General features: G+C 38.5%; 1 protein-coding gene across 4 annotated transcripts; it reads left to right on the top strand.

Annotated features, from left to right (window-relative positions):
• Positions 1-1,993: 1,993 nt before the first annotated feature.
• On the top strand, positions 1,994-25,673 carry LOC143863652 (uncharacterized). Of its 4 annotated transcripts, none has more exons than XM_077374382.1 (13): positions 1,994-3,262; positions 4,656-4,782; positions 4,987-5,027; positions 8,217-8,310; positions 11,721-12,295; positions 13,004-13,117; positions 14,064-14,136; positions 14,281-14,320; positions 14,722-14,794; positions 18,535-18,600; positions 24,662-24,722; positions 25,045-25,204; positions 25,290-25,673. In XM_077374382.1, the coding sequence occupies exons 1-11, from the start codon at positions 3,132-3,134 to the stop codon at positions 24,699-24,701; spliced, it is 1,374 nt and encodes a 457-aa protein (XP_077230497.1). In that variant the 5' UTR covers positions 1,994-3,131; the 3' UTR covers positions 24,702-24,722; positions 25,045-25,204; positions 25,290-25,673. The 4 variants fall into 4 exon arrangements, with proteins under 4 accessions (XP_077230497.1, XP_077230496.1, XP_077230499.1 ...); XM_077374381.1 differs by having other exon boundaries at positions 25,282-25,673; XM_077374384.1 differs by lacking the exon at positions 13,004-13,117 and having other exon boundaries at positions 25,282-25,673.
• Positions 25,674-26,494: the final 821 nt, after the last annotated feature.

Here is a 26,494-nt window from a genome sequence, read left to right as displayed (position 1 = left end):
GTTTTTCGATTTGGATCCTTCGAGCTTTGTCCTATATTCGAAGATTGGTGTGCTTTATTAGAGCTCCCAACAGATGGACTTTGGATACAATCTTCGAACATAGATTCCTCTCATTCCATTTTTTGCAAGCTATTCAAAAATCAAACTGTTGATGCACTTTCATGCTTAACGGATACTTGTGTGCAAGTTCAAAACCTCATCACCCTTTTTTCTGAAAACGTCGATCCCACTAACTCTCGTTTTCAGAATTGTCGACGCAGTGCTTTGATTTTTAGTGTCTTTGCGCGATATGTCATTCGGAAAAACCCTCGTGTTGCTCCGTTAACTTTGTTAACTGTGGTAGACCAAATTAACAAAGGGAGGAATCCCATTCCTACCATGTTAGCAGAGACCTTTTTGGGACTAGATCTTATTGCTTCCCAAAATATCAAAGACAATTTCTGTGGGTGTGTGAAGTTGTTGTATGTCTGGCTTGGTGAAAAATTTCAAATTCTTCAGCGACAAAAACAAAATCCGTATACCCTGAAGAATTTCCATACATGGAAACCAATAACCAACCAACCTCAGTCCATTGATGAATGGCACAATTGGTTACAACATGTAGAAGAGAGTCAGTTTCGCTGGGTAAGTCATTCATGTTTCCATGTTTTTACTAGCACTTACCCGCATTCATTTATTTACCTCATGGGTACCGAGAAATCTTCCTTTTATGCACCCATGCGAATTCTCCATCAGATTACGGGAATTCCATGTCCTCCCGGAATCACAGTCCCTCCTCTTTGTGAAGATCTCACTCCTGACCTTGTCCGATCTATTGTGACTGCTTGGGGAAACAAAAATATAGAAAGGAGGTTAGGCTTATCTCGCAAATTCCGACGTGGAGAAATATCGGAAGAACCCGCAAGTCGGAGGGCTCGGATTGAAGAACCTTGAAGATTCGTATCATGTTATTCTGATTTCTGCATTTCCCATTTTTGTCAGTCTGTTTATCCAGTTGTGATTAGAAATTAATATTTTTCATCTCTTGTAATCACGATTTGAATTTTATTAATGAAAGTGTGTTTTTGTCTCTTTTGTCATTATTTGATCAAAATAGTTTATCTCGATTATCAAAATTTTAATCTAGTGTTTATATTTCCATATCAGGATTCTTGATTGAGCAGCCATTGCTCCTAAGAAAATCCTCGTTTCAAAATCAACCTGGTCCCGTCAGTCCGCTGATTCCAGGCTGAGTCGTTTTTCTTCCTCACCAATTTCTTTTACCTCCCCTGCATTACCTTTCTCCAATATCCAGGAAATCCCTTCGCCTGTCCAATTTCCTATTGCACAGATGGCTGACTCTGGAAACGCTATAGCTGAGATGAGTGAATCATCCTAAAGGGGGTACGAATTTATCATTGCCCTATATTTTTTGCAAACAGTGAGTGTGAATCGGCGAGAGGGAGAGATCTTGGGTATCACAGTTATTGATAAAGACAGAGAGAAGGTTAAGAGAGAGAGAAAATGGTTTGAAATTTCGGTTTCAGCATAAATTTCGGACCTAGCCGATACTTAAAACAAGAAATGAATTATGTTATTAGATAGCGAGAGACTATATTACTAGGGATTTGCTAGGGATTGATACTTAAAACAAGGTCAATTGGATGTCTCTTAAGCAAGATATTTTTTTATTCCTCAGTCTGTGCCCGAGCTGATAAATTCACCCTTTTTATTATTCTGAGGACACCCACTATTTATTCTCCTTGAAATCGGCTAAAATAGGTACTCATATAGTCATATACAATTAAACAGTGTTTCCTGAAATGCCGAAAATACCCAGATAAGACAGACCACATCCCTGGAAACCCTCACATTCCCGAACGAGGACGTGAGGAAGAGAACTACATGGGTATTTTCGTCATTTGAAGAAATACTATTTTGCTGATAAAGGGGCGCATTTATCAGCAACCTTCTCGTTTTACTATTATATTTTCTTATATACTGTTGATGATAAACAGTCTAAACCCCAGAAAGGAATAAACCCTAAAACCATCTTGTTTTCTGCTCAAATTTGCAATCAGAAAGTTTGTAAGGATCACACCACAGTCTCCTGCCGAGAACTTGAAGAATTTACAGAAAATAAAGAAGGAGAAACCAAGGGGACTAGGATTCTTCATTGCGGCTGATTTTTTTTTTCTAGGGTTTTCTCTAGGGTTTTTTGAAACAACCAATTGATCCAAAAGCTTAAGCAGTTAGAGTTGGTGAAAAACAGTGCTAACCCTAGATAGGAATCAACCTTGAGATTGCCCTGTTTTTGAGTGATGATAGATTTTATTAAAGAGAAGAAACTCAGAGACTGAGATACCATTCAAAAAAAAAAAACCCTAGATATTGAGGTGGTCAGATACAAAAAAGGAAAGTTTGGAACAGTATTTGCGGTGTTCCTGGTAGTGAAATGGAAGAAATTAAGGAAAAATCCAGAAGGGGAAGGAAGAAAGGCACGGGCGCAGGAATGAGGAAAAATGAAGTGGGTTTGAAGAGAAAGGCCGTGGAAGATAATTCAAATTCAGTGGATCTTACATTGGATAGAAGCAATGCGGAAATTATGGTGGAAGAGAATTCAAATTTAGTGGATCATACATTGGATATAAGCAATGCTGAAATTACAAAAGAGGAAAGTTTGGAACTGTCTTTGCCGCGATCCATGGAAGAAATTAAGGAAAAATCCAGAAGGGGGAGGAAGAAAGGCACGGGCGCAAGAACGAGGAAAAACGAAGTGGGTTTGAAGAGAAACGCGGTGGAAGAGAATTCAAATTCAGTGGATCCTACATTCGATAGAAGCAATGCTGAAATTATGGTGGAAGAGAATTCAAATTTAGTGGATCATACATTGGATATAAGCAATGCTGAAATTACAAAAGAGGAAAGTTTCGAACGGTCTTTGCCACCTTCCATGGAAGAAATAAAGGAAAAATCCAGAAGGGGGAGGAACGAGGAAAAATGAAGTGGGTTTGAAGAAAAATGCTGTGAAAGAGAATTCAAATTCAGTGGATCCTACATTGGATAGAAGCAATGCTGAAATTACGATTGAAGAGAATTCAAATTCAGTGGATCCTACATTGGATATAAGCAATGCTGAAATTGCAGTTTCAATGTTTGATTATTCAGTTGAGAATCACTTTCAAGCGATCAAAACGATTTCTTTGCTTTGCGGAATTACGGACGAAGAGAGTTTTGCTGAAAGTGAGATTGAAAGGTTCTCCTTGTCTGTCACTTTCTTAACGTGAGTCCAATTTCAAACCCCATTTTTTTCTCTTGATTTTTCGTTGTTGCTTTTGTATTTCAAGAGATGGAAAAAAGACTTCTGTTATTAAATCATAATTAATGATTAAATAAGTAAATCCCAACTAGAGGATATAAATTTCGATCGAAATAATGTAAAATTCGGTAAAAAATTTCGGAAAATTTGGCCGAAATTTCAGCAATTTCGGTGGAAATCTTGTAAATTTCGCTGAAATCCGGTAAAAAACTGATTCAATGTACTTTCGGTGTCGGATTGGAACAAAACCGAAATATTTGGGCCTAAATTTAAGATTTCGGATGAAATTTAAAACTATTGGTAATAGGTTTCCATTGTAAATTTCATTCTTGCAATTGATACAAACATTAAAATTGCATTGGTTTCTATACTAAAGGCCGTGCTTTTATTGATTGAGTGATATTTGTTAGCATCATTCTCAGCTAAATTAGGTTGAACTTGAATTCTTTTATGATGAAAAATGTTTTTTCCAGCAGGGGAATATGTGTCCAAAGTTTAGCTTGCGAAGATGACCTCGAAGTATGCATGTTTTTTTTAATGTTTAGTACAAATTTTGCATTAAGTTTACGTTCTGTAATGTGTTCTAAAAACAGTTGGCCATCTTAGAATAGCAAGCACTTGGGCGCTTCAATTTCAGATACTTATAGAAAGTTTCATTCTTTGGACATAATCTGGCATCTGCTCTTGAAGACTTTGATAAGGGCCTGTCTTGTTCTTAGCAAATGTAACTTGGTGCTACTCCCTCTCTAGAATTTTGCTCCCACTTTGAAACCTGTTGTAGATTATGCTGTAGCTACCACTTTCGTGGTTCCATCAATATTGATTTTAGCTCGGTCAATTTGATGCTATTTTGTTGTGTCTTTTCATTTTAGAATCTAAATATTGTGAGTTTTCTCAAGTACAATCCCTTTAGTTAATTTTTTTATTTAGCAAGTCTACTTTTTTTTATAGAATATTTGTTAAAACCTACTTAAGCTTGAAATTGTTGGCTATAACCTACTTTAAAATGTGTTAGGTGCTAAAGTTTGCATGATTTTGGATCTATTTAGCAAAACCCACAAAAGGACTAAATTTTTTAATACTCCTCTTAGTTGGAGCATTTTCCCATGTGCTACAAGAAAAATAGTCCACTCAATTTAGTATCATTTTATTGGTAATGTGTTTGCCATTTTCTCCTAACATGTTGATGCTTTATTTTTTCTTGTCTTTGCTTCTAGCATTGAGGATATGTTAAAAATGATTATACACAGTATATGCCTCCTTGTTTTGTTTTCAATTTGTGAAGTTCTCCACCTATCGTCAACTTTTATGAGTTCATTATGTCATCCTGATAAAATGTATTTGTGTATGTATACAGAGAATGGAAGCACCATTATTACCAACCAAAAATCATTCGGTTCGCTTATGAAACAAGAACCCCTCAAGTAAAAGATGCTGTTAATGGGGTAAGCTTACCCCCGTTTTCTGCTGCAACTGTTCCTAAGGTAGGTTGCGATGAGTCGGTTCGTTGGGCTATTGATTTTTTATAATCCTTTTCTTTTTCTATATTTCTTTTAGTTATTTTTTTTTTAAAGAAAGCCATACTCGCGCTTTTTTGCTACGTACTGCTTTAAAGTGAGCTGGATGTTGCATCTTGGACCTTATTTACCATATCCTTTTTTATTACTGGATTTGATATATTGATGCAGATGGAGAAACTATCTGGTAGTACCCAATTTTTGAATTCCAGGTATGTTGGTTTTATTTAGTTTTCCATGTAGTTCTATTTGAAGATCTTCTTCCCTTAAAGTTGTAACAATAACTCAAGAATACACCCCGAATTTTATTTGGATTGATTATCACTTCACTTTCTTGCTCTCTTTTTTCCTGTTTTCATGCAAGTGAACTTGGTTTTGTTGTTATACAAGATTATTATGCGTGCATTCTTTCATCCATAAGTGTGAATTTCATTAGTAAAAATAGAGAAATTGGTTAGCAATTCTCTTTTTTTGAACAGTTTGATTTATTTACATTGGTTAGCAATCTCCATCAAAGGAAGTAAAAGTCCTCATTGTAGGAAGAAAGAAATGGCCAATGTTGGATAACAAAGCAAACCCGTTTTCTAGGAAATCCTGTCTTGAGACCATGAGGAAGTACCAGTTACAAACTACCCCGCTACTAGTCGACAAGTTTGCTGTTCCCCTCACTATTCACTGACTGGTGGTTGGGGAGATCTAGATGATATTTAATGGGGACACCTGGTCCATACTCTGGTCAGTGATGGATTTAATTTTATTCTTGCGTGCTTATTACATATTTTTAATGGCAAATTTTATTAGCAGAAAGGGAAAGGAAACAATAAGGTGAGTGAGATGGTTAGAAAAACACAACAAACAAGAAATGGAAGAAAAAAAAAACATCATCTGACATCAAGGGAGGAGAAAGACAAAGGTCATAATCTCCTCCCGAGTCAAATCTGGAGCGAATAGGCTAGTAGTCAACTCAACTAAGCCTTTGTCCCAAACTAGTTGGGGTCGGCTAGCGAATAGGCTAATCAACCTCGGAATTGGTTGATCCCCAAACATGCTATAACACCACTGAGTAGCCCTCAATTCTGTCCTTGGACTTCCTCAATCACGTCCATAAAGTGCCAAGGATAACTGGCACCTTCACCCATCTATTCACATTCAACGGGTCTCCTTCCACAATAAGGTCCTTTAGAAGATCTTGACCCGCACTACAAATCCCCAATAGGAGAGCGATGACTTCGGCAGTGTTGGAATCACGCCTTCCAATTGGGTCAGAGAAAGCCATACTAACTTCCCCCTTGTGTCACGCAACAACCCCCCAATGCCGTCGGACATGAATTAAACTAGACGATAAAGGGCGGAGGGGGGTTGCTAAGCTGATTTTCATCACAATTCCTCTTAATTGTCGAGGCGGAGTAATTATGGAACTCAGGGAGAACCTTTGCCCACTAGGCAATATCAGCTCCTGAAATGCTCACACATTTTTCGGAACACCCTCAGAAACTCTATTGTTTATTTCCTTCCAGAGGATCTACAGAATTGCAACTAACACCAAACCCTATAGAATTCACCCCTCATCGACCATGGGGCAAAAGAGCACTAATCCAACAAATCAGCGGCTTCGCTCACAAAAGTACAAGCAATCCCAACCATCTTAATGCAAAATACAATACCTTTTTTTGAAAGATAGGGAACAAAGATATGGTCCACTGACTTCCCATCTGCCACATGTAGAGCAAGAGGAACAAGGAGCCGGTTGAATTATCAAATTGAGAACTTTCCATTCGACTCAGGAATACAGATTCTTCTGTCTATGCTGTCACTCTTAATGTCGTCTGGATTAATTCTTCACAAGTAACGCCCCAACTCTGGATTTCTCTCTAAAAAAGTTTATGCAGAACTGAATATTCCAATCCACCTTACCAATCAGCCTAGTAAAACAATCATTGGCATACACATGGAAAACAATCGTCGGCATACACATGGTTAAGTGCATTTCCTTAAATTAGGAGGGTTGTATATCAATTCGATTCTTACAATGCAGGTCTATTTTTATTTGTCGCGAACTATTCTAATTTACTATGTTTTATTGAAAAATTGTGAATTATTGGTTGAATTCCATGGAATATAGGGAGAGCTAATTATTTTTTGTTGAATATCTCACAATTTTTTCATGGAAATTTTCCATGAACATTTTGCTCCTTTTTCCCCAAAAAATGACAAATTTTGTAACTATTAACTTTTTATTGAATATCTCACAATTTTTTCATGGAAATTTTTTCCAGGAACATTTTCCTGCTTTTTTCCCAAAAAATTACAAATTTTGGAACTATGAAACTATTATGACTCGCGGCAATTGAGTCATGGTGAGATGTGGCAATGTCAATGTGAAACGTAGAAATTGCAATCATCAATGGAAAAATTGCTAACACGATGAGGACCCTAGGAAGTTTTAGCGACGATGATATCATTAGAGGCAAAATACAACCATAAAAGTCAATTCGATATTCTGCCCCATTAGAAGAGCCAATGGAAGAGGATATTCATGCTTGAAATTTTTGGACCCTACATCAAGGCCAAGAAAACTTGTAGTGCGCGCGCGCGCAATCGCACGTGCGTGTGTGTTTGCATGTGAGCATGTGTGTGCGTGTGAACATTATGTATTTCAATTTCCAATGGAGATAGTTTGTTTTGGTCTTGTAAACGACTACTTGTGAAGGGATTATAGCACCTTCTCTTGTATTTTGCATTCTATAGTAATGTCTATTTGGCATTTGGGCGTGCTTCAAAGGCCTTGGTTTTCGCAGATGCACATGGTCTTCCAGTTTATACCCCCTGCTCCCTGGAGTTCTGCTAGAAATTAATGTAACCTGGAGCGTGTGTGCGCGCGCACGCGTGTATGCGTGTGTGCGTGTGTTGTGTGTGTGCATGGGGGGGAGGGGAGGGGGCGTTTTGCTTGGGCTCATCATGGGTTTGCGCCCCACTGGAGATCTTAACCAGGATGGAAGGTGGAAAAGCTTTTCATAAACATTTTTGATATCACTAGACTAGAGTATTTTACAATATTGTATTTTTCGTTTTAAGAAAGGAAAAGGTTGATTTTGTTTCAACATTATGTGCTTTTAATTGTTGAGATTGGACATTTTCTTCCTTTGCTCTACTCTTGCTTTCCTATATACTTAAGAACAAATTAATCCTTACATACTTTTCCAATACTTAGTTAAGTCAGTGTATTTGTTTTATAAACAAAACTATTTAAGAAAATTGTGGCATACATTCTCAAGACAATATTCTTATGCAATTAATTACTATCAAGATGTCATTACATTTATATCATTTTCGGCATTTCCATTTCTTCTAGTTCATTCCCTCATACATTGTAGAATGCTACTCATAAGATTTTGTTGCAGCAAAGATTTCATATTGCACGTTGGTGGGCCTGTTTGGGCATTGGATTGGTGTCCTAGGATTCATCAAAGGACTGAGCATCCTATTAGTTGTGAGGTACTTTCAAGTTTCAACCTTGAAACTGGTATTATTTCCCTTTTGCACTTATGGATTCACAACAGCGACACAATACTCTTTTACCTTCTGTTACTGTATGTTTGATGGGAAAGGATTTGGTGCTTAAACTTTTTTCTTTTTTCCCCTCTCCTCTGCACCTTTAATTCCGCACATGTGTGCCATGAGATTGAGCTGTTTGTTCAATTGGGCCATAGCCCGTGTCCCACTTTTTTTTTTTTATCAATGCTACCGTCTGGAGGAATTTTGAGGACTGCAAATGGAATGTTGAAAAAAAAATTGAACAATGGTCATATTCGGCCAGGAGAAGTCCTCCAGCCGGATTGTTAGGATACTCCAATCAGTGCGAATTTTGGGCAATTGTCATCCATGGTGGGGCTTTCCAAAGGAACGGTCCGAATCTCATGCGTATGGGCTACATTTGTAGGTTCAAGGTTGCTGATAGGAGGAAAAGAAATAAGTCTTGAGCACTTTACTAGATAATATCTATGCATGTGGATATATCTATCTATCTACCTTCTGTATGTTTACCATATGGATAGGTATGTGTGTGTGTGTATAAAATATACGGATGATGTGACATAAAATGTGACACAGTTGCTACATCCCTAGTAGCTGTTTCGTGTTGTGTTGTGCAAATGGGTAGTCAGTTTCATTTGTCTGTATATGTTCCTTATCAATTAGGTATTAGGTAGTGTTGTTTGATCAATCTTAGGTATTAGGCTTTTGAGATTGATATATGAAGTATACTCCACCCGAGACGCTGAATACTATATATAAAACCTCAGAATCATCTCGGTGCCCTCTGTCCTAAGTGAGTTGTGAAAAAGAGTTTTTATTAAGGAGCTGTCATGCTGAGAGCCCAATACATAAAACATGATATAGTTGCTATATCCTATGTGTTATTTTCTGGTTCGTATGATGTAGTGCAAGAGGGCAATTCGTAATGACTTATTGGGTTTTGCTAAATATGAGTAAGTTGTTAATGTTGTTTAATTAATCTTTGGTATTACGATTTTGAGCTTTAATATGTAGGTATTCTCCCTACAAAATGTGAAGCAGTAAATTTAAAACACTAAGTTGACTTCGTACTTGCCAAAGGCCTGAAGAATTTGGAAAAAAGAAGAAGAATGGCTCTCAAGAATTTGAAAAATTAAAAATGAACAAACTATGGGGCATGTGTGTTTCGTTGTCTCAACAGGTTTGTGGTTGTGTGATGGGGACTATCCAAGATGCCATGAAGAATTAATAAGTTAAGGCAGGGCCCAGCGTTAATGTTCAAAGAATTTTAGATAGTTTTTAGAGTATTGTTTAAGTCTTTTAAGTCACAGGGGGTAGTAAAGTCTTTTCTTATCAAAATCACTCAAGTTCTTTGAGTTGTAAGTTTTTAAGTAGGCCCCACACATATATTATGAAAATTTTAAGTGGGGAGAAAGTTTTTTAAGTCATTGATGGCATTTGAGTCCAAAAGTGGTGTTTTTTAGTTTGGGGTTCTAGAATATTCTAGTTCTCTTTCTTATATATGTAGTGTCATGTTACTTTTCTTTTATGCTATGATAGAATGATTAAAGAATTGAATTTTTTTACTCGTGTGGATGTGAGTATGGTTTTTAAATTTCGGCTGAAATACTGAAATTTCGACCTAAATTTTGGATTTCGGCCGGGGCCAAACCGCTACCGAAATTAAAAAATTTCGGCCGAAATTTAAACTGAAACTGAAATTGCCACCGAAATTTCAATCCTTGGATGTGATTTATGTTCTTAGGATGCGATGCCTTGATCCTCATGTTGCAATCTTCTTTTTCTTTGGTTTGATGCTGAGGAAAACTCTTGGTGGGCTGTCTTGGGATAAATGTCTTGTTTCTTCATTATTTGCAATCTATATTTTCACTATTTCTCTCTTCTTTTCTTTGTATCTTTCAGAAAAAGAATTTGCCTAGGAATTGGAAATATTCCTTTCCCTTCCCTAAAAGCTCGAAACCATAATTTTTTCTTTTGTTTTAAACATCTCATCTCATCTTAAACCTTGTGTCTCTTAGTCTTGCCAAAAGCTTTGCCTCCACCTTGTCAACATGTCTGTACCTTTTCGGTATACATCTACACTTTTTCGACATGCATCTACACCCTTCCAAGCCTACCCTAAATCTAGTAGAAATATTTTTCCAATCTAATCAAATAGTAAGATCCAAAACCCTAAATTTTACCCCCATTCCCTACTACAATAATATACTCTTGCCAGTTAGTTCAAATATCTATAGCTTGCATAGAGTATTTCCTTTGTCCGTACCTTATTCTTCACCCTAGTCGGTTAAAACCTGAGCCTAATATTTTAAAGATACCCCCTTTCATAGATTGCCCCGCCTCATTGTATTTTTAGTTAGTCAAATAGAAATCATACAACTACAGTAGGAGCTCTAATAATTATTATTGCGGTTGACGGCATTTTATACAAGGTATCAGTGAGTATTAATTTCTAAATAGGTGTTGTCCATCCCCCTACTCCTAGCCATGTGACACTTCCTCTGTCCAACTCTGTCCTTGCCTTTACCATGTTTCTGATGCACAAGGTTTTATTACTATCTATCTGGCCCTCCTATAACCCCCGACAAGCAAGATTCTAGTACTGTTGCCCTGCCTACATCTACCATAGGAGTTTGTGCCACTGCCACGCCAGAGTCCATGGTTGTTACGACCACCACAATGAATTCCAGTGGAGATTGAACATATACTACATAGTGACTTACAATATGTACTTTGAACAGCATTATTGGCCATATGCTTAGAGCAACGTTTCATAAGAAGGTACTCACTTATGTCTTATATCACTGGTTTTTTTAATTAAATATTGGAAATATGACGGTATAAATTACCAGCATAGGAACAATGCTGGTTCGTGGTTAAAGATACACTAGATTATAAATTTATGAGCATTTAATGGAGTCCAAGCTGTACATATGTACTACTTGAAGCTTGGTTAGGTCCAAAACGAAGTGAACTGACAAGTTCTTAGTTGAGAAGGCGCCAGTTCACAGTTGAGAAGGCAAGTTTCTAGACACCGGTTGAAAGTTAGAAGTGTTTATGATGGAGCCTATTAATTGATGAAACAAAGTCTGAGTTACTACTTTGTTGCTTAACCCTTTTCAACTAAAAGAACGGTTTTATTAGCATTGAGTTCATTCATTTTTTCAGATGTTTTAACTGGTAATTGGATTTCAGTACTGGATGAAGTATCTTGGCTTGGAAGTTGTCATTTTTTCATGATTACGAAAACCAATGTTTTTTAATTACCTTACCATCTTGTTTCATTTTCAGTATCTTGCTGTTGTCATTTTTTTTCATGATTGTGAGAACCAGTGTTTCTGAATTACCTTACCGTGTTGTTTCTTTTTCAGTATCTTGCTGTTGCTGCTCATTCTCCTCACTCTTCATATGACAAGATAGGTGCCCCATTGACTGGCAGAGGTGTCATTCAGATATGGTGCCTTTTAAATGTTTACAGAAAAGAGGAACCAATTCCATTGAAGCCCAAAAAGCGGGGTAGAAAGAAATCAGTCACATGTGAATCTTTAGATGATTTAAGTAGTAACAGTGAAAGAAGATTAATAGTAAAGGGTGACATGGGAGATAAGTCAAGCCAAGGTGGCTATAGTGATAATATTAATCCAATTTTGGCAGCCATGAATGGGGAAAATAAATCTTCTGATGCAGTGTCGCAAGCAAATGACAGCTGCAGTCAGGACGTGATGGCACTGGGGTCGGAGGTTGTCCGTGAAGGTTGCCTGGGAGTTAGCATGGGTAGTTCATTCCTTCCGAAGGATGTTGCTTTGCCTAGGGTCATGTTATGTCTGGCCCACAATGGGAAAGTTGCATGGGATGTTAAATGGCAGCCTTACAATGTTAATGATTCTCAATCCAAGCATCACATTGGTTACCTTGCTGTATTGCTAGGAAATGGTTCTCTAGAAGTGTATGATATTCTCCTTTTTGTATTTCTGTTTTTTTCTTGTCATAAGTGTTCATTATTTAGGTTTTAATTTTTACTTTATTAGTTATTAAATGCCTTATTTAAAAAAATTGCTGCACCTCAAGAACTGCATTGTTTTATGTCATACTAAAAAACACATGCCGAAAGACTCTCTGGTGCATACATGAGAAGCCTGTTGAGTTCTATTAGTTGGTCATTCTGTCCCTAATATTTATATTTTGATTACATTCAGCTTTTTCATTCATGTATCCATATCATTATAGTCTTCTTTGATAGTACATTTTGCAATTGCCTCGGCCATTCGGCTCGGCCCGTTTTTTGAAATTTTCCGTCATTCAAAAAGAAAAAATTTCTCAGCTTCTATAGAATTGAAATTAAATTGATAGTTATTAGTATCCTTGCAGTCTGGCCACAATATTGGACCATATAAGGGAGGATATGTCTATCCCTACTTATGCCATGTAGATATTCTCTTCTATTAGTCTTGGTTGCATTGTTCTGAAAAGGTTTACTCGGCACTTGAACCTATGTTTGACCGCCTCTTATTTTCCCAGTTTTGGGGGCCTTGTCCTTGACCGTTTCTTATTTTTGCTTGACACTTGAACCTATGTTAGGGACTACCTTATATTTATTTTTTCACTTCAGAAATTCTGCTTAATGACTTCTGATGATCCTATCAACCACATACAGGTGGGAGGTTCCTTCTCCTAGCATGATCAGGACTTTATATAGTTCTCGGTGCAAAGAGGGGATAGATCCTCGCTTTATAAAACTAACGCCAGTATTCAGATGCTCAAAGATAAGGTGTGGGGCCAGGCAAAGTTAAACACTAGTTTGAATAATAAAATGTGTTCTGTAGTGCATTATGGATTTCTGGTCGTGAAAGATGAAGTATCATGTGACTTTTAGCTTTCAGAATCCTGAATGTTTTATATCATTCACTTGATTTCAATTGTAAACTATGAGAAGATTATTTTCTGTTTTTTTCTTCTTGTAGTTAATAGTTTCTTTACATATGATTTAGAAAAGTTGATAATTATAAAAGATGAGCTATTTTGACAATTATGAACGTAGAAATGGCTGTAAATTTGTTCTAAGGGAACAACTTCCAATCACTAGGTTTTCATTAGTTGCTTCTTCTCAAAATTTTAAAAGGCACTTTTTGTTTGATCGTCTCCCTATTGACATGACTCATACTAGCTAATCATTATAATTCATGAGTCCCTTGGTTCTATACTGTAGATTCATGAAACTGGAAGATGGGACATACCCTAGCTGAAGTCTCTGTTTTAATGTGTGCAAGTATAGCTCAAGTTTATATAATTGACTTGGAATTTCTCACATCCTTCTTTTGTCTTTCATCTGGTGCAGTTTCTTTGAAAAATTATATATATATTATATATGTGTGTGTGTGTGTGTGTGTGTGTGTACATATGAAAATATATATATCGGGGGTGGGTGGGGGGGGAACTTGCTACAAAATTTCGCTGAAAGCCATATTGCAGCTGGCTTTTGCATGTGCAAACGGCCACACAGGTTGACTTTTTGACATGTTTTGTCTTATTCAATTATTCATCTGAGGTGGATATTCTCACGTGCAAAAGCCAGCCGCAAAATTGCCTAGCAAATCCCTATATATATTTATATATACAAACTTTGTGAAATTTTTAGTACTTAACTGTCCTGTTGCTCTGTCCACATTCTTATTCTCTATTTCTCTCTGACTATCTAGAATGTGTTGTTAAAACAGCATTCCTCTTACAGTGGAGTGGTCAACTTCAGCCCCTCATGAGTTAATCCTAGCTGGATGCCATGATGGAACGGTAACTTTTGCCACATGCTCTCTAGGAAAATTTATTAACTATGCCCAGTTTTTTTGAGACGTCTATTGTCGTGTTAAAAAAGTGGTTGTCTTGATGGTAATTTTGAGATTTCTTATTGGAATTGATACTTGTCCATACATTCAGGTTGCATTGTGGAAGTTCTCTGCAAGCGGTTACTCTCAGGGTATTGACATTACATGCTCCAGTTATACAATTGCCTTCTTATTCTTTTTACTTCACCATTGTGATTGAATATCCTTTTAAAACAATAACAATGTATTGGCAGAATCTATCCTTTGTAAACTTGTAGGATCATTACATAACTTCTAATCTTGGTGGAAAGGAAAAGGGTGTAAATAGTACTGATTCTGTATTTTTTGGTCTTATAGGCAGAATTTATCCTTAGTAAACTTGTAGGATCATTACATAACTTCTAATCTTGCTGGAAAGAAAAATGGTTTAAATAGAAGCGATTCTTTGTTTTTTGGTCTTTAGTAGTGATTTTATATTCTAAGAACCATTCTTTCACTTTTAAAATACGCTGGCATTTAAGAGTTGAATTTCACTCTGCCTGTCTATTGGCAGATACAAGCCCTTTGCTTTGCTTTACGGCTGATACTGTTCCTATAAGAGCTGTAGCTTGGGCGCCTGACGAAAGGTAAGCGGTGCTTTATTATTGATTTTGATGTTAGCATTCTTTTTAATGTGTCACTTATCTTATTAAATCTCAGTACCAGTTCTCCTTGTATAGTCCAGTGGGTCCTGAATTAGGTCACATTACAATCTTGGAAAGATATTTTTTCATACATGAAACTGATGTTTTCAACATGCTATTTGATAACTTGAATTAGGCCACATTACAAACTCAGATGTACAATTAACCTTGCTCTGGCAGATCTAGATTCGACCATGCGATGTTCAAGAGGGAGACAAATGTGTGTGTGTGTGTGTATATACATAGAGAGAGAGAGAGAGAGAGAGAGAGAGAGAGAGAGAGAGAGAGAGAGAGAGAGAGAGAGAGAGAGAGATTTGTGTGGCTTGTCTGTAATTCATCCTCGACTCTAAAACATTACAAAATATACATCAATGACATGTACAATTACAATAATGCCCAGTATCTAATGTTGCTCTCTCTAACACCAAGAATGTTGGAGCTCAGAGAAACAAATTAAGAATAAAATATGAAGTTAGCTCGTTGGGGTGGATATAAAGAATAAAATCCCCTTAGAATAGCTATAAAAAGGGACTAAATAAGGCTAAAATAGGAAGACTTAAAAAAAAAACTTAATCTAGAATGTCTAGAAAAAAATCTAAAAAAAGTAAAATTTTAGAGGAAACGGAACGGAAGAATTGAAACAAAATGGCCCAAGTGCGTAACGAAATTCAGACTGAAAAGTTCGGCATGATTATTTGTAGTGGTTCCCTTACCAATATGATTATTTGTGCCGGTTTCCTTACCAGTATGAGACGGTATGATTATTTGTATCGATTTCCTTACCGGTATGAGATGTTTCGTCCGTTTCGGATATAATTAAATGGTATTGATAACTTAGCATATAATAGAGACATGTTGGGATCTTATTTCCCACTTGTGGCAAAGATTTGGAGCTACCAAAGCACATATTTGCTACTACAGAAGAATATGCATTGGCCTAGATGATGCTTGGCGGTTCATGCGTTTTGTTCACTGAATTTGAACTACTTGGATTCCGTGGGATGGCGGAAAGTGCGAAGTATGCCAAAGGGTTGATCCTTGCAACTTAAGTGGGCGGTAGGTGATATTCAATTCCTGCAGGGTAGAACTAGCAACACTCGAGAAGCAGTTTCAGTGAGTGGGGAATGTAGGGATACCGACATGCTAAATTGTACTGTGACGGTGGCTCCATACCGGATAACAACTAAGCTACGGGTCGGAAGGGAGACATCTTTTTTGATTGGACTATTTCGGACGCGCGCGCCCATGGCTAGAACGCTTCCCCTCGGGTTGAGTAGTCAATGAATTGGGTTATCCACCCGATACCCTAGAATAGCCATACCTTACACTACTATGTTACTCGCAACGTTAGCCTACATGTAGCACCTTAAGCAGCAATCAAAGGAGTATCATGCCATCCTGCCCTCGTGTCTTAGGCCAAGCTGCGCCAACTTGCGAGGGGTTGTGTGTTAACGACGTACATAGCATAGCGTATTCGCGTACAAGACACCAAGCTGGGAAAGCAACAAGAAGCCGCTTGACTAAGAGCGTATATTTGTGGTTTGGAAATTGTCTGGGCGCCGAGTCCCGATTAGAGCTGATGTAGTTGATTTAGATCGTTTGGAGGAGCAAATAAAATCTTGCTTTGTCAGGAGAATTCCCCTTAGCCCCTCGTTTCGTATACTCCACTCGTTCCCTTTGTAAGGAAGCTATTTTTAATCCATAGATTGTGAGTGAGCTTAATGCTCTGGCTCATCGTGAGACCTTGTTTGTTGGTATGCTTGCCAGAGGACTGGCAAGAAAGTCCCAAGTTCACCTTCTGACTTCTAACTAACCTCCGACTCCTAGGTCGATAACTAATTAACGGCGGTCGTGTTGGTGTTCCGCTTAGCCGGGCTCCATACACCGCCGCCTACCCTACATGGGCCATTCTCGTCGATGTTGCGCCACGTTTGGCGTGGTTATTTGTAGTGGTTCCCTTACCAATACGGGACTATATGATTATTTGTGTCGGTTTCCTTATCGGTATCAGAAGGTATGATGTTTCGTCCCTTTCGGACGTAATTAAACGGTTTTTTTTCTTTTTGAAAGTTGACAAATTTCATTAATGTTGAAATAGCATTCGGGACCAGTAGTCCCAGCCTGCCGTTACAAACATTACAGATGTTTCCCGGATAAATCCGAGGTATTACAAAAAGGCATGTTTGCCATTACCATGCCTTAATAGGCTGCATTAATTACAGATATGAAGTTATATCAAAATCCTCCCGATTTGCTCCCGCCTTAGCCAAAGTGTCCGTCATCTCATTTGCTGATTGTCTGCGGTGTTCAAGTGTTGGGTTGAGGATTCGCATCAAATCCAATATTTCCGCGACAGTCTCCTGTAGTTGCCAAGGGCCCTTTGCTGTTTCAGTAGCCCAAGCCACTACATTGGATGAATCTCCTTCCACTATAAGTGGATGCTGATCATGTCCGCACGCCCATCGCAAGCCAAAGAGTAGAGCCTTTACCTCAACTTCATTAGAGTCGCATGTCCCACACGGTCCTGAGTATGTCATGATAATTGTCCCAGATGAGTCTCTGATTACTCCTCCAATCCCTGCCCTTCCTGGATTACCAAAGGAGCTGCCATCAAAGTAATTAAACAGTTTTGATAACTTAGCATATAATAGAGACATGTTGGGACCTTATTCCCCACTTGTGGCAAAGATTTGGAGCTACCAAAGCACGTATTAGCTACTGGAAAAGAATATGCTTTGGCCTAGATGATGCTTGGTGATTCATGCGTTTTGATGGGACATTATCATAGTCTTCTAGTATGTTATGTTAATTTTCTCAAATTAAGTTCATACCAGAATTTATTTCCAGAGCAATGCTGTTTTGTTATAATATTTATATAGATAGATTTAAGGAGACTATTTGTTGTGAATCTCAATCTTATGGGTGTTCACTTCAGCTTTATTTTTTTGCTACTCATACCTCACAACTTGAGAATCGGAAACCATAGATGACTGTTTTTGTCATATGACAGCAACGGTGTTTTCTGCTTTTGTTTTAGGAGAATTTTGTGCTTGGATTGCTTGAATTTCTCAGGCTTGGATGAAAAGGCCTTAAAAAATAATTGATTTCCCTTTTCGATTTTAAATTTTAACATGTCTGATTTTAACAATTATTAAACTCGAATATTTATCTCAAATAATTGCATTGAGAGCAACCGTTTTTGCTTGGCTGTTGGCTGGAGATTCTGTCTTACCTGGGATCCTATATTTGCTGGCTGGATCTTTGAATGCCATAGGGATTTGTTCTTTGTGATATGGAGGATTTGGCTCCCAATATGTCTCACTGCCAAATTTTGAGGTCGCATGGATTTAATGTTGTTCTTGAGGACCCTTGGTTCAATTGTCAACGTTGATAATAACAATTTAACGATCACTGACCACACACTGGGTTTGAGTTTTTCTCTTTCATTACTGTAGGTTGACTCATGAAATTCCTTTATATTTTCTGCATCACACCTGCAATGGATGGACACCAAATTTAATGGATAATGAATTGAAAAGTCTTGGGGTGCTGTTAAACTTCGATGTTGCAAAAATAAATTCCTGTGCTTGGCCTAAGGGCAACATCAAATGCCATTTTAGTTTTAAATTTGTTCAGATCTTTTGTATATTTGAAATTTCTGAAAAGTAATATATGGTTTACAGTGATGCAGAAAGTGCAAATTTAATAATGACTGCTGGACATGGACGTCTAAAATTTTGGGACATACGGTATGTATGAAACTATGAATACCTGCTTGGTTTCATTAGTGTTTTCAAACAAATATATATTTGCTCTCTATCTTTTCATCTTTGCTAGCAGATCTGTTATTTGGTGACTGTCTTGCTATTGCCAACTAAATTAGGATATTCACATTTTTGGGTTTTGTTGTTTGGATTGGAGGCATATCAACGCTAATTATATTTGACATCGAAGCTTCCTTGTCCTCAAACAAGTGTATTCGTTTCAATCCAAATCTCTCAAAAACCCCATAAGATTTCATTGCCCAAAGGATGGGTCCATTATTTTCAAGTTGGTATATGCTCTAAATTTTGAGAAGGTTTTAGCACTGATTCTTGAAAGACCCAATGAATACCACAGAGGTGAGCTGGAGTTGAGACCTAGATGACAGCACGAAACTTTTTTGCGCAGAGTAGGGATGGATCCCAAGATGTACTTTGTCTGGGCAGCTCGATTGGAAGGGGAACTTGTAGTTGTGGCTACAAGATTGAGAGCCTGAAAGACACCTATCTCGATATTATAGAAGCAGGCTACTCAGTTTATGAGGCGCTTCAACTTTGGAAATACATAGAGACTGTTGTAGAAAGAACCCCATCTTAATCGGTAATGGGAAGAATATCAGCAACTCGACTCGCTCGTCACCTTGATGTAACCATGAGTACTCCTATGGATCTGGTAGTGATAGTGAACGGCAATCTTTTGGTCGAAGGACCTTACAGATTGGGAGGCGAGATGGTCGAAGGGAAGAGGTCTTCAAACTAGATAACATCAAACACCATTATGGATCTAGTAGTGAAGGCGAGCGACACGTTTTTGACCAAAGGATCTTGTCGAGGGGAAAAGGAAATGGGAGAGGTGTGTCTAGATTCAAGCCACACAAGCGAATGGCAAAACCTTCCGGGGAGGATTGGGAATGCTCTAGTTGTGGTTATTATAATTTTGGGGGACGAAGTCGATGTAGAAAGTCCTTTGTGAAGACTTTGGAAGACATTGCGTTGCCGGAGTTTGATGGCGGAGACCCCTCTAAATGTTTGGAGGTAACAAATGATGTCACTGGATATCATGGCAAACTTCTGGAGTTAATTGTTTATGGTAAAGAGATTGAGGAACGCATGAAGTTTCTCAAGTCGCTTGATGGGGCGTATGAAAATTAGAAACTGGAAGCTTGATGAGGCTTGGGTGTGGGCAAAAAAAATGGTGGGGAATGCCCAATCTCTAGAAACCTATGTTAATCAACACCAATGAATTTCTATTCAGATTTGAATCGGAAAAACTAAGCAAGAGAAGTTTTATATTGGGGAGGCGAGGCCATGGGAAACTGCTTTGCCTCTTTTGCAACCATGGCATCCAACTCTTAATAATGGGGCTAAATCCATTTGGATAAGATCCTATGACATTCCACTTCACGCGTGGATACCATCGACGATCGAGTCCCTTGGTAAGTTATTTGGTCAGGTCCTTCAAGTTAAAATGCATGGATACCATGATCATTGTATGGCTTTTGCTTCAACAAAAATTCTAAACCTACACTGGAAACATTTATGTCCATTTATTAATTTGAGGGTTGAGAATAGAAGTTTTTAATAAGAGTCATGAGCATTTTGGAAGAAGAGATTATTAATGGTGGGATGAACACTAATGACACATCCCATTTGGAAGATATGTCCCACCCTGCGAAAGGGGACAAGTCCGGTATATTGACACTTGAGGATAAGGTAATCTCTGGCGAGATGAGGAAAGGAAAACCAGCTCGAGCCCAAACAGGCGAACCGTTGAAGAACCCTGAATTCAAATTTGAATTGGGGTCTAATAGGGCAAAAAGATCATTGGCTGGAATGATGAGATCTCCACAAGCTGACAGAGATAAAAAAGTTGTACATCAGGGAAAGGACAAAGGACCGTTGTATCCTAGTTTCAAATTTGATTTAGGATCAAAGGAGGTTGTGTCCTCATTGGCCGGGACGATGAAAATAGGGCATCACGCGGCTGAAGATGGGGTTGGCTCCTGGAAACGACTAAGAGTAGGGCATTAAATGACCCTGCTGAGGTGTGAAGAAAATGGGGAGTCAGAATAGAAGGGAGGCGAAACAAAATATTAAATATCGTTGAGTCTCGAGGATGGAGAGAGATGTCATTTCACCGGTAAGAGATAACCATCATTTGGATCCTCGTGAAACCACCTATAGATTTACTACATCGCGTCCCGATTCAAGATATCGAGGAAAATACGTGAAAAGGTATATGAAAGGATTTCATACTAATCCTGCAACTTACATGCGCCAAAGTTACGAAATCGAGAAAAGTTATCTATTAAGGCACTCAAGAGTCGATTCATTCCTATATAAAAAAAGGGAGGGTAAGGGTTTTGGCAGATACGAATCAAAAAAGAAGAAACTTGTCTCTACCCTCCTTGATCTCTTGGAGTTTGTTCACATGGACAGAAGTTGCAGCTCCTTTGAGGAAGAAAGAAGGCTTGATCGAACGGGTAAAAGGAAAATGCCGAGGGGGGAAGGCTTAGGAGTTGATGAAACAACGTCATTCAAAAAACAAGGCCATGCCAAACGATCGAAGCGCCAGCGATCAGCCTCACGTGGTGAAATTACACAGACGTTTCTAGAGCATCAGTGGAAGAAACTCTTAGAGGAAACTAAAGGTAAGGAAGATGAAATTGAAGCCCTTACAGGAAAGAGATCGATGGAAGAGGTCTGCATCCCTCTCCATGAGCTGCCCCATTTCAAAAAGGCGTTGGCTTAAGAAAAGAAGACTTTGGAAGTGGAAACGGATTCGGGGGAGGTGGATTGGGAGGAATTAGTCAGTAGTCAGGAGACTGCTTAATCCATAGACTCCATGGATGTTGACCTTAGCGGGATGATTAAGAGTTGTCTGAGAAGGGCCGAACAGGATTCGGTGGTTGAGAATGTGGAAATAGTGGATAAGGAGGAGCAAGCTTTTCGAGAAGAATTTGATGAAATGTTCAAAGTGGGCAAGAACCTGGGAATTGGTTTTGAGGAAAACGTGGAGAAGATAAAGGAGATGCTTCTAGAGATTGAGAAGCGTGATGCGATTGAGAAGGGGAAGACGCCAGCTAGGGGGAGCAGGGAGCTAAATGCTCTCAAGAAGTAAGGGGCTCTTATACTTCTCTGGTGTAAATGTTTTTTGGGGGTTTTCTGTGTTTTTGTCTTGGAGGTCTCTGTTTTTCTAGAAGGATTGTGAAGGTTGTTTGTGTCTTGTCTTTGTCTTGATGGATGGAAGGGAAGTTGCTGATGGTTTGGTTATGTGACCCTCTACCTTTATTGAGGAAATGCACCCTTAATGAGATTTTCTGAGCGTGCTTGAGGGACTTTTGGTCTTTCGCTGCTCGAGGATTTTTCCTCCGTGGATCTCTACTTTTGCTAGGGTAAAGGGTGCATGAAAATTTTTTTTATGAAAAGTTTTTTACGAGCTTCTGGATGAAGTTACTCTCGGTTTAGTGAAGTTGGTAATTTGGTGAGGGGGGGAGGGGAGTATGTAAACTCTCTTTGTACTTTCCGTAAGAGTTTTTGGGCATAAGAACCTGTTCTTGTTAACGATTTCAGTATATAAATATATTGTCAATTTTCAAAAAAAAAATAAAAAAATGAATACCATAGCACTAGATAGTCATGATTCATGCCTTTCATCCATGTTGCGATGAATGAGTAGTTGATTGTTCAATCTCTTCTTTCTTACACAGCGTGCAAATGTTCGCTAAGCTATATATATATATATATATATGTGTATATATATATATATATATATATATATATATATATATATATATATATAGAGAGAGAGAGAGAGAGAGAGAGAGAGAGAGAGAGAGTAAACAGTTCCTGTGGTGGCGCTAGCGCTACCTTATATAAGGTGGCGCTCACTAAACATAGGGGGCCCACTTTGTTTGGATGATCCAAAGCATTCATTTGATAGGCCCTCACATAGATAGGGTGCCCACAAAAAATCAGGTCAATAGGATCATCCTAACCCTTCCATTTGTGGAGGTTTAGATTTATGGAGGTTTATACCCGTCCTTTTAACCTCCACAAATGGAAGGGTTAGGATGATCCTATGAAGTTTTTTTGTGGGCATCCTATCTATGTGAGGGCCTATCAAATGAATGCTTTTGATCATCCAAACAAAGTGCGCCCCTATGTTTTGTGAGTGCCACCTCAGGAACCCACAGAATAAGAGCAGGTTGGTTGAAGTGGAAGCATGCTTCAGGAGTTCTTTGTGATCGTAAAATACCTACCAAGTTGAAGGGGAAGTTTTATAAGACAGTTGTGAGGCCATCCATGCTGTACGGCTCAGAATATTGGGCCACCTAGAAGCAGCATGTGCATAAGATGAGTGTAGCGAAGATGGCCACACAAGGTTAGATCGAATTAAAACTGAAAAAAACTGAAGCCATTAGTAAAAAAAGTGGGGGTGGCATCAATTGAGGAGAAGATGAGAGAGCACCGCTTAAGATGGTTTGGGCATATCCAACGTAGGCCTTTGGATGCTCCAGTGAGAAGAGGTGACTCGTGCCAAGTTGATGGAGTAAAAAGGGGTAGGAGCAGACTGAAAACAACTTGGGTAGGAACAGTGTGGAAAGACTTGAGGGCTAGGATCATAACAGAGAACATGACCTTGGATAGGATAGAATGGAAGAAAATGATCCATGTAGATGAACCCAACTAGTGTCAGGATTAGACTTAGTCAATTTGAGCCGGGTAGATCCTTTCACCTTCTTCATGAAAATTTTCTTAAGGATTCATTAGCCGACCCCAACTAGTTTGGGACAAAGGCTTAGTTGAGTTAGGTTGAGTTGAGTATGTATATACCATTCAAATATATATATATATATATAGAGGAAAAAGATTATACGCTTGAAGCGCATTTCGTTAGGTACGCTTGAGAAAAGAGAAGTCTTCTGATTGGTTGAAATGGTGGGCCCAAATGGCATTTTCGAAAACAAATGCTGCGGCGTTACGGAGGGTGGGTCTTCGACATACCCTCGAAAAAAAATTAAAACAAAAATAACATCGTTCTCTCTCATTGTGTTTTTAAACCCAAACCTCGAAAGAAAGAAAAAACCCATCGGCTCACGGAGTTCTCCATCTTCACGGTTTGGATCACCCAAACCCAAACCCATCGGCTCTCCATCTTCATCTCCTCTCTCACGGAGTTCTCTCTCTCTCTCTCTCACTGTGTTTTAAAAAAAAAAAAAACCCAAACCCAAACCATCGTTCTTCTTCTTCTTCTTCTTCCAGCAAACCTTCTTCCAACAAAGAAAACCCAAAACCTACACTCTTTAGATGTTTCTATTGTATCCTTCAAGATGCGTTGGGTTCACTCCATTGGAAGACATAGAAATCAACCCAAAACCTCTCTCACTCTCACTGTGTTTTTTTTAAAAAAAGAAACCCAAACCCATCGCTCTTTTTAAAAGGTTTTGGGATGCTTCTATTGTATCCTTCAAGATGCGTTGCCTTTTGCTTGTTTAGATATTTTCCTTCAGGAATGCATAGCTGGATTTGCTAGCACAAGAGTTATTGGGTTCACTCCATTGGAAGACATAGAAATCAACCTTACTTCTGCGATAGAAATCAACCTTCTTCTTCCAGCAAACCTTCTTCCAACAAAGAAAACCCAAAACCTACGCTTCTCTCTCTCTCTCTCTCACTGTGTTTTTTTTTAAAAAAAAAACCCAAACCCATCGGGTCTCCTACCCCGATCTCTCTCTGTCTGTGAAGAAATTAACCCAAACCCATCGGCTCTCCTACCCCTCTCTCTCTCTGTCTGTGAAGAAATTTGGGAGAAAAACAAAACCTAAACCCAAAACTTACGCTCCTCTCTCTCTCTGTCTGTGAAGAAATTTTGGGTGAAAAAAAAACCCCAGCAAACCCTCTCTCTCTCTCTCTGTTGGATTTTTTGGGTGAAAAAACCCCCAAAAGCTCTCGTACGCTTTTCTCTCTCTCTCTCTCTCTCTCTGTTGGAATTTTTCACCCAAAAAAATTACCCAAATCGCTCGTTGAAGCAAACCCTCTTTTGTAGAAAAATCAGAAATCTGGAAGAAGAAGCGAACCCTTGCTGAATCTCTCACCTCTTCTACCAGGTGCGTTTCTTACTCTTTCTGCAATCCATCTCTTTTATTTTTTTTCTTTTTTCATCTTCATGAAAAAATAGGGTGAAATCTTCTTAGTTTTTCTGGAAATTTGGAATTTTTTACTTATTTGTGGTCTTCTCCCAAATGAAACCCTAGTTTCCCACTTTGCAAGTTTCATTATTTGCACCTAAGTAATGTATTCATCTGTAATCAGCTGAACGGAATAGTGGAAATGCCAAATGGGCAGGGATTAGTGGGCATTTTTTGTTGTAAAATAATGAATATTGAGGTCATATGATTTGTGTTCCTTACAACTGTATATTCTATTTAGAGAAGCGAATTAAATGGCATCCTCAAGCAACTACAGTGCTAATTCACGGGGCATGCGACCACCCGAATGTGACTGTAAAGAGATGGCAGTTCGCAAAATTACTCGCAGTAACACAAACAACAATAGAGGCCGGCCATATTACAAATGCGCTGGAATCAAAGTGAGTATTTTATTTGGTAGTTTTTATCTATTTAATTCTTAACATGTATAAATCTTAATGTTGGAAACGACATGCAGGGCTACAGGTGTGAGTATTTCGAATGGGCTGACCTTGATTTCGACGGTACTGAGTCACCCACTTACCCAAGGATTCACAATCGTCGAGAAAGTATTGGCGAAAATAGAGGGATCGAAGACCGCATAACAGCACTCGAGAATGAGAATATCATGCGGAAGAATGAATTTAACATGTTTAAAGGGTTTGTAATTATGGGGTTTATGTTTGTAATTATGGGGTTTATGTTTGTGTTTTTTGTGTATCTTTTTACCTTTAGGTAGTAGTAGTAGTATCCTTTTGTATGGTTCTACCGTTAGGTAAGTAGTAGTAGTATCAAGTAATTGTATGAAGTGACATCGAAACTCTGATTGTATTACTTATGGTTCAGGAGAAATGAAAAAATCTTGGTGTTCATATTGTGGCTTGTTTTATTATTTTCTACTTTCAATTTAATTTGTGCACGATTGGATCAGATTCGCCCGGTAGATTTGCTCAACAGATGCCCAAATTTTGAGTGTTTCCGATTTAAATCAGACACCAACAAAAAAAAAACTAAAATATCTTGAGATTCACCCTTCCTGAGACATTTCTGAGACAAATATTAGTAAGTAGGGCCAGCCGAAGCTATTGTTAAAAAGGGATACTTTGAAATTCCAAAATTTGTATCTTGTGCCTCAAAATTTCATGTTTTTGGTTCTAGTCATCTTGGTAAAACCCGTCTTGCCACGTAGGAGCAAACCCAAGAATAATCCATCACCATTGGTCCCACCTCCCAACTTATGCTCTATTCTTTGGCACCATGTGCCTCTGCTGCTCTTTAAAACTCTTCTCAAAGCATTGTAGTCCTTACTTCGTGAAGGGCCCACTTTGTCATTGCTATAGCCATGGGGAGCTCCACTCTGACGGTATTTTCTCTATGTATTCTCTATTTCTTCTTGCTAAGTGGTTGCCTTCGAGCTTCTTATTCCTTGACCCTCCTTGATCCTATTACAGGTACTTATTTGGGAGTTAGGACTTTTTTTTCTTTATTACTGTTTGTTTTGGTTTTGGGTCTTTTCTTGTAAGGCACTAAGAAGGGTGATTTCTGGTGTAGCTGCTTTGTGTGCTGTGGTAAATTGTGGGGAAGGGACATGTCAGGCTTCTTCAAATGGTTCGAAAATGCTATTTGTCCCGCACTTTTACACACCAAAATGCCATTTGTCCCCTTTTAAGGGGATCCATGTAAACATAGGT

Source organism: Tasmannia lanceolata, unplaced genomic scaffold (assembly GCF_043159265.1).
Source record: "Tasmannia lanceolata isolate RefF3 unplaced genomic scaffold, GAP_Taslan_0.1 ptg000044l, whole genome shotgun sequence".
NCBI lineage: Eukaryota > Viridiplantae > Streptophyta > Magnoliopsida > Canellales > Winteraceae > Tasmannia > Tasmannia lanceolata.
Note: the sequence above shows the minus strand (reverse complement) of the source record. Positions and strands in the feature narration are given on the sequence as shown.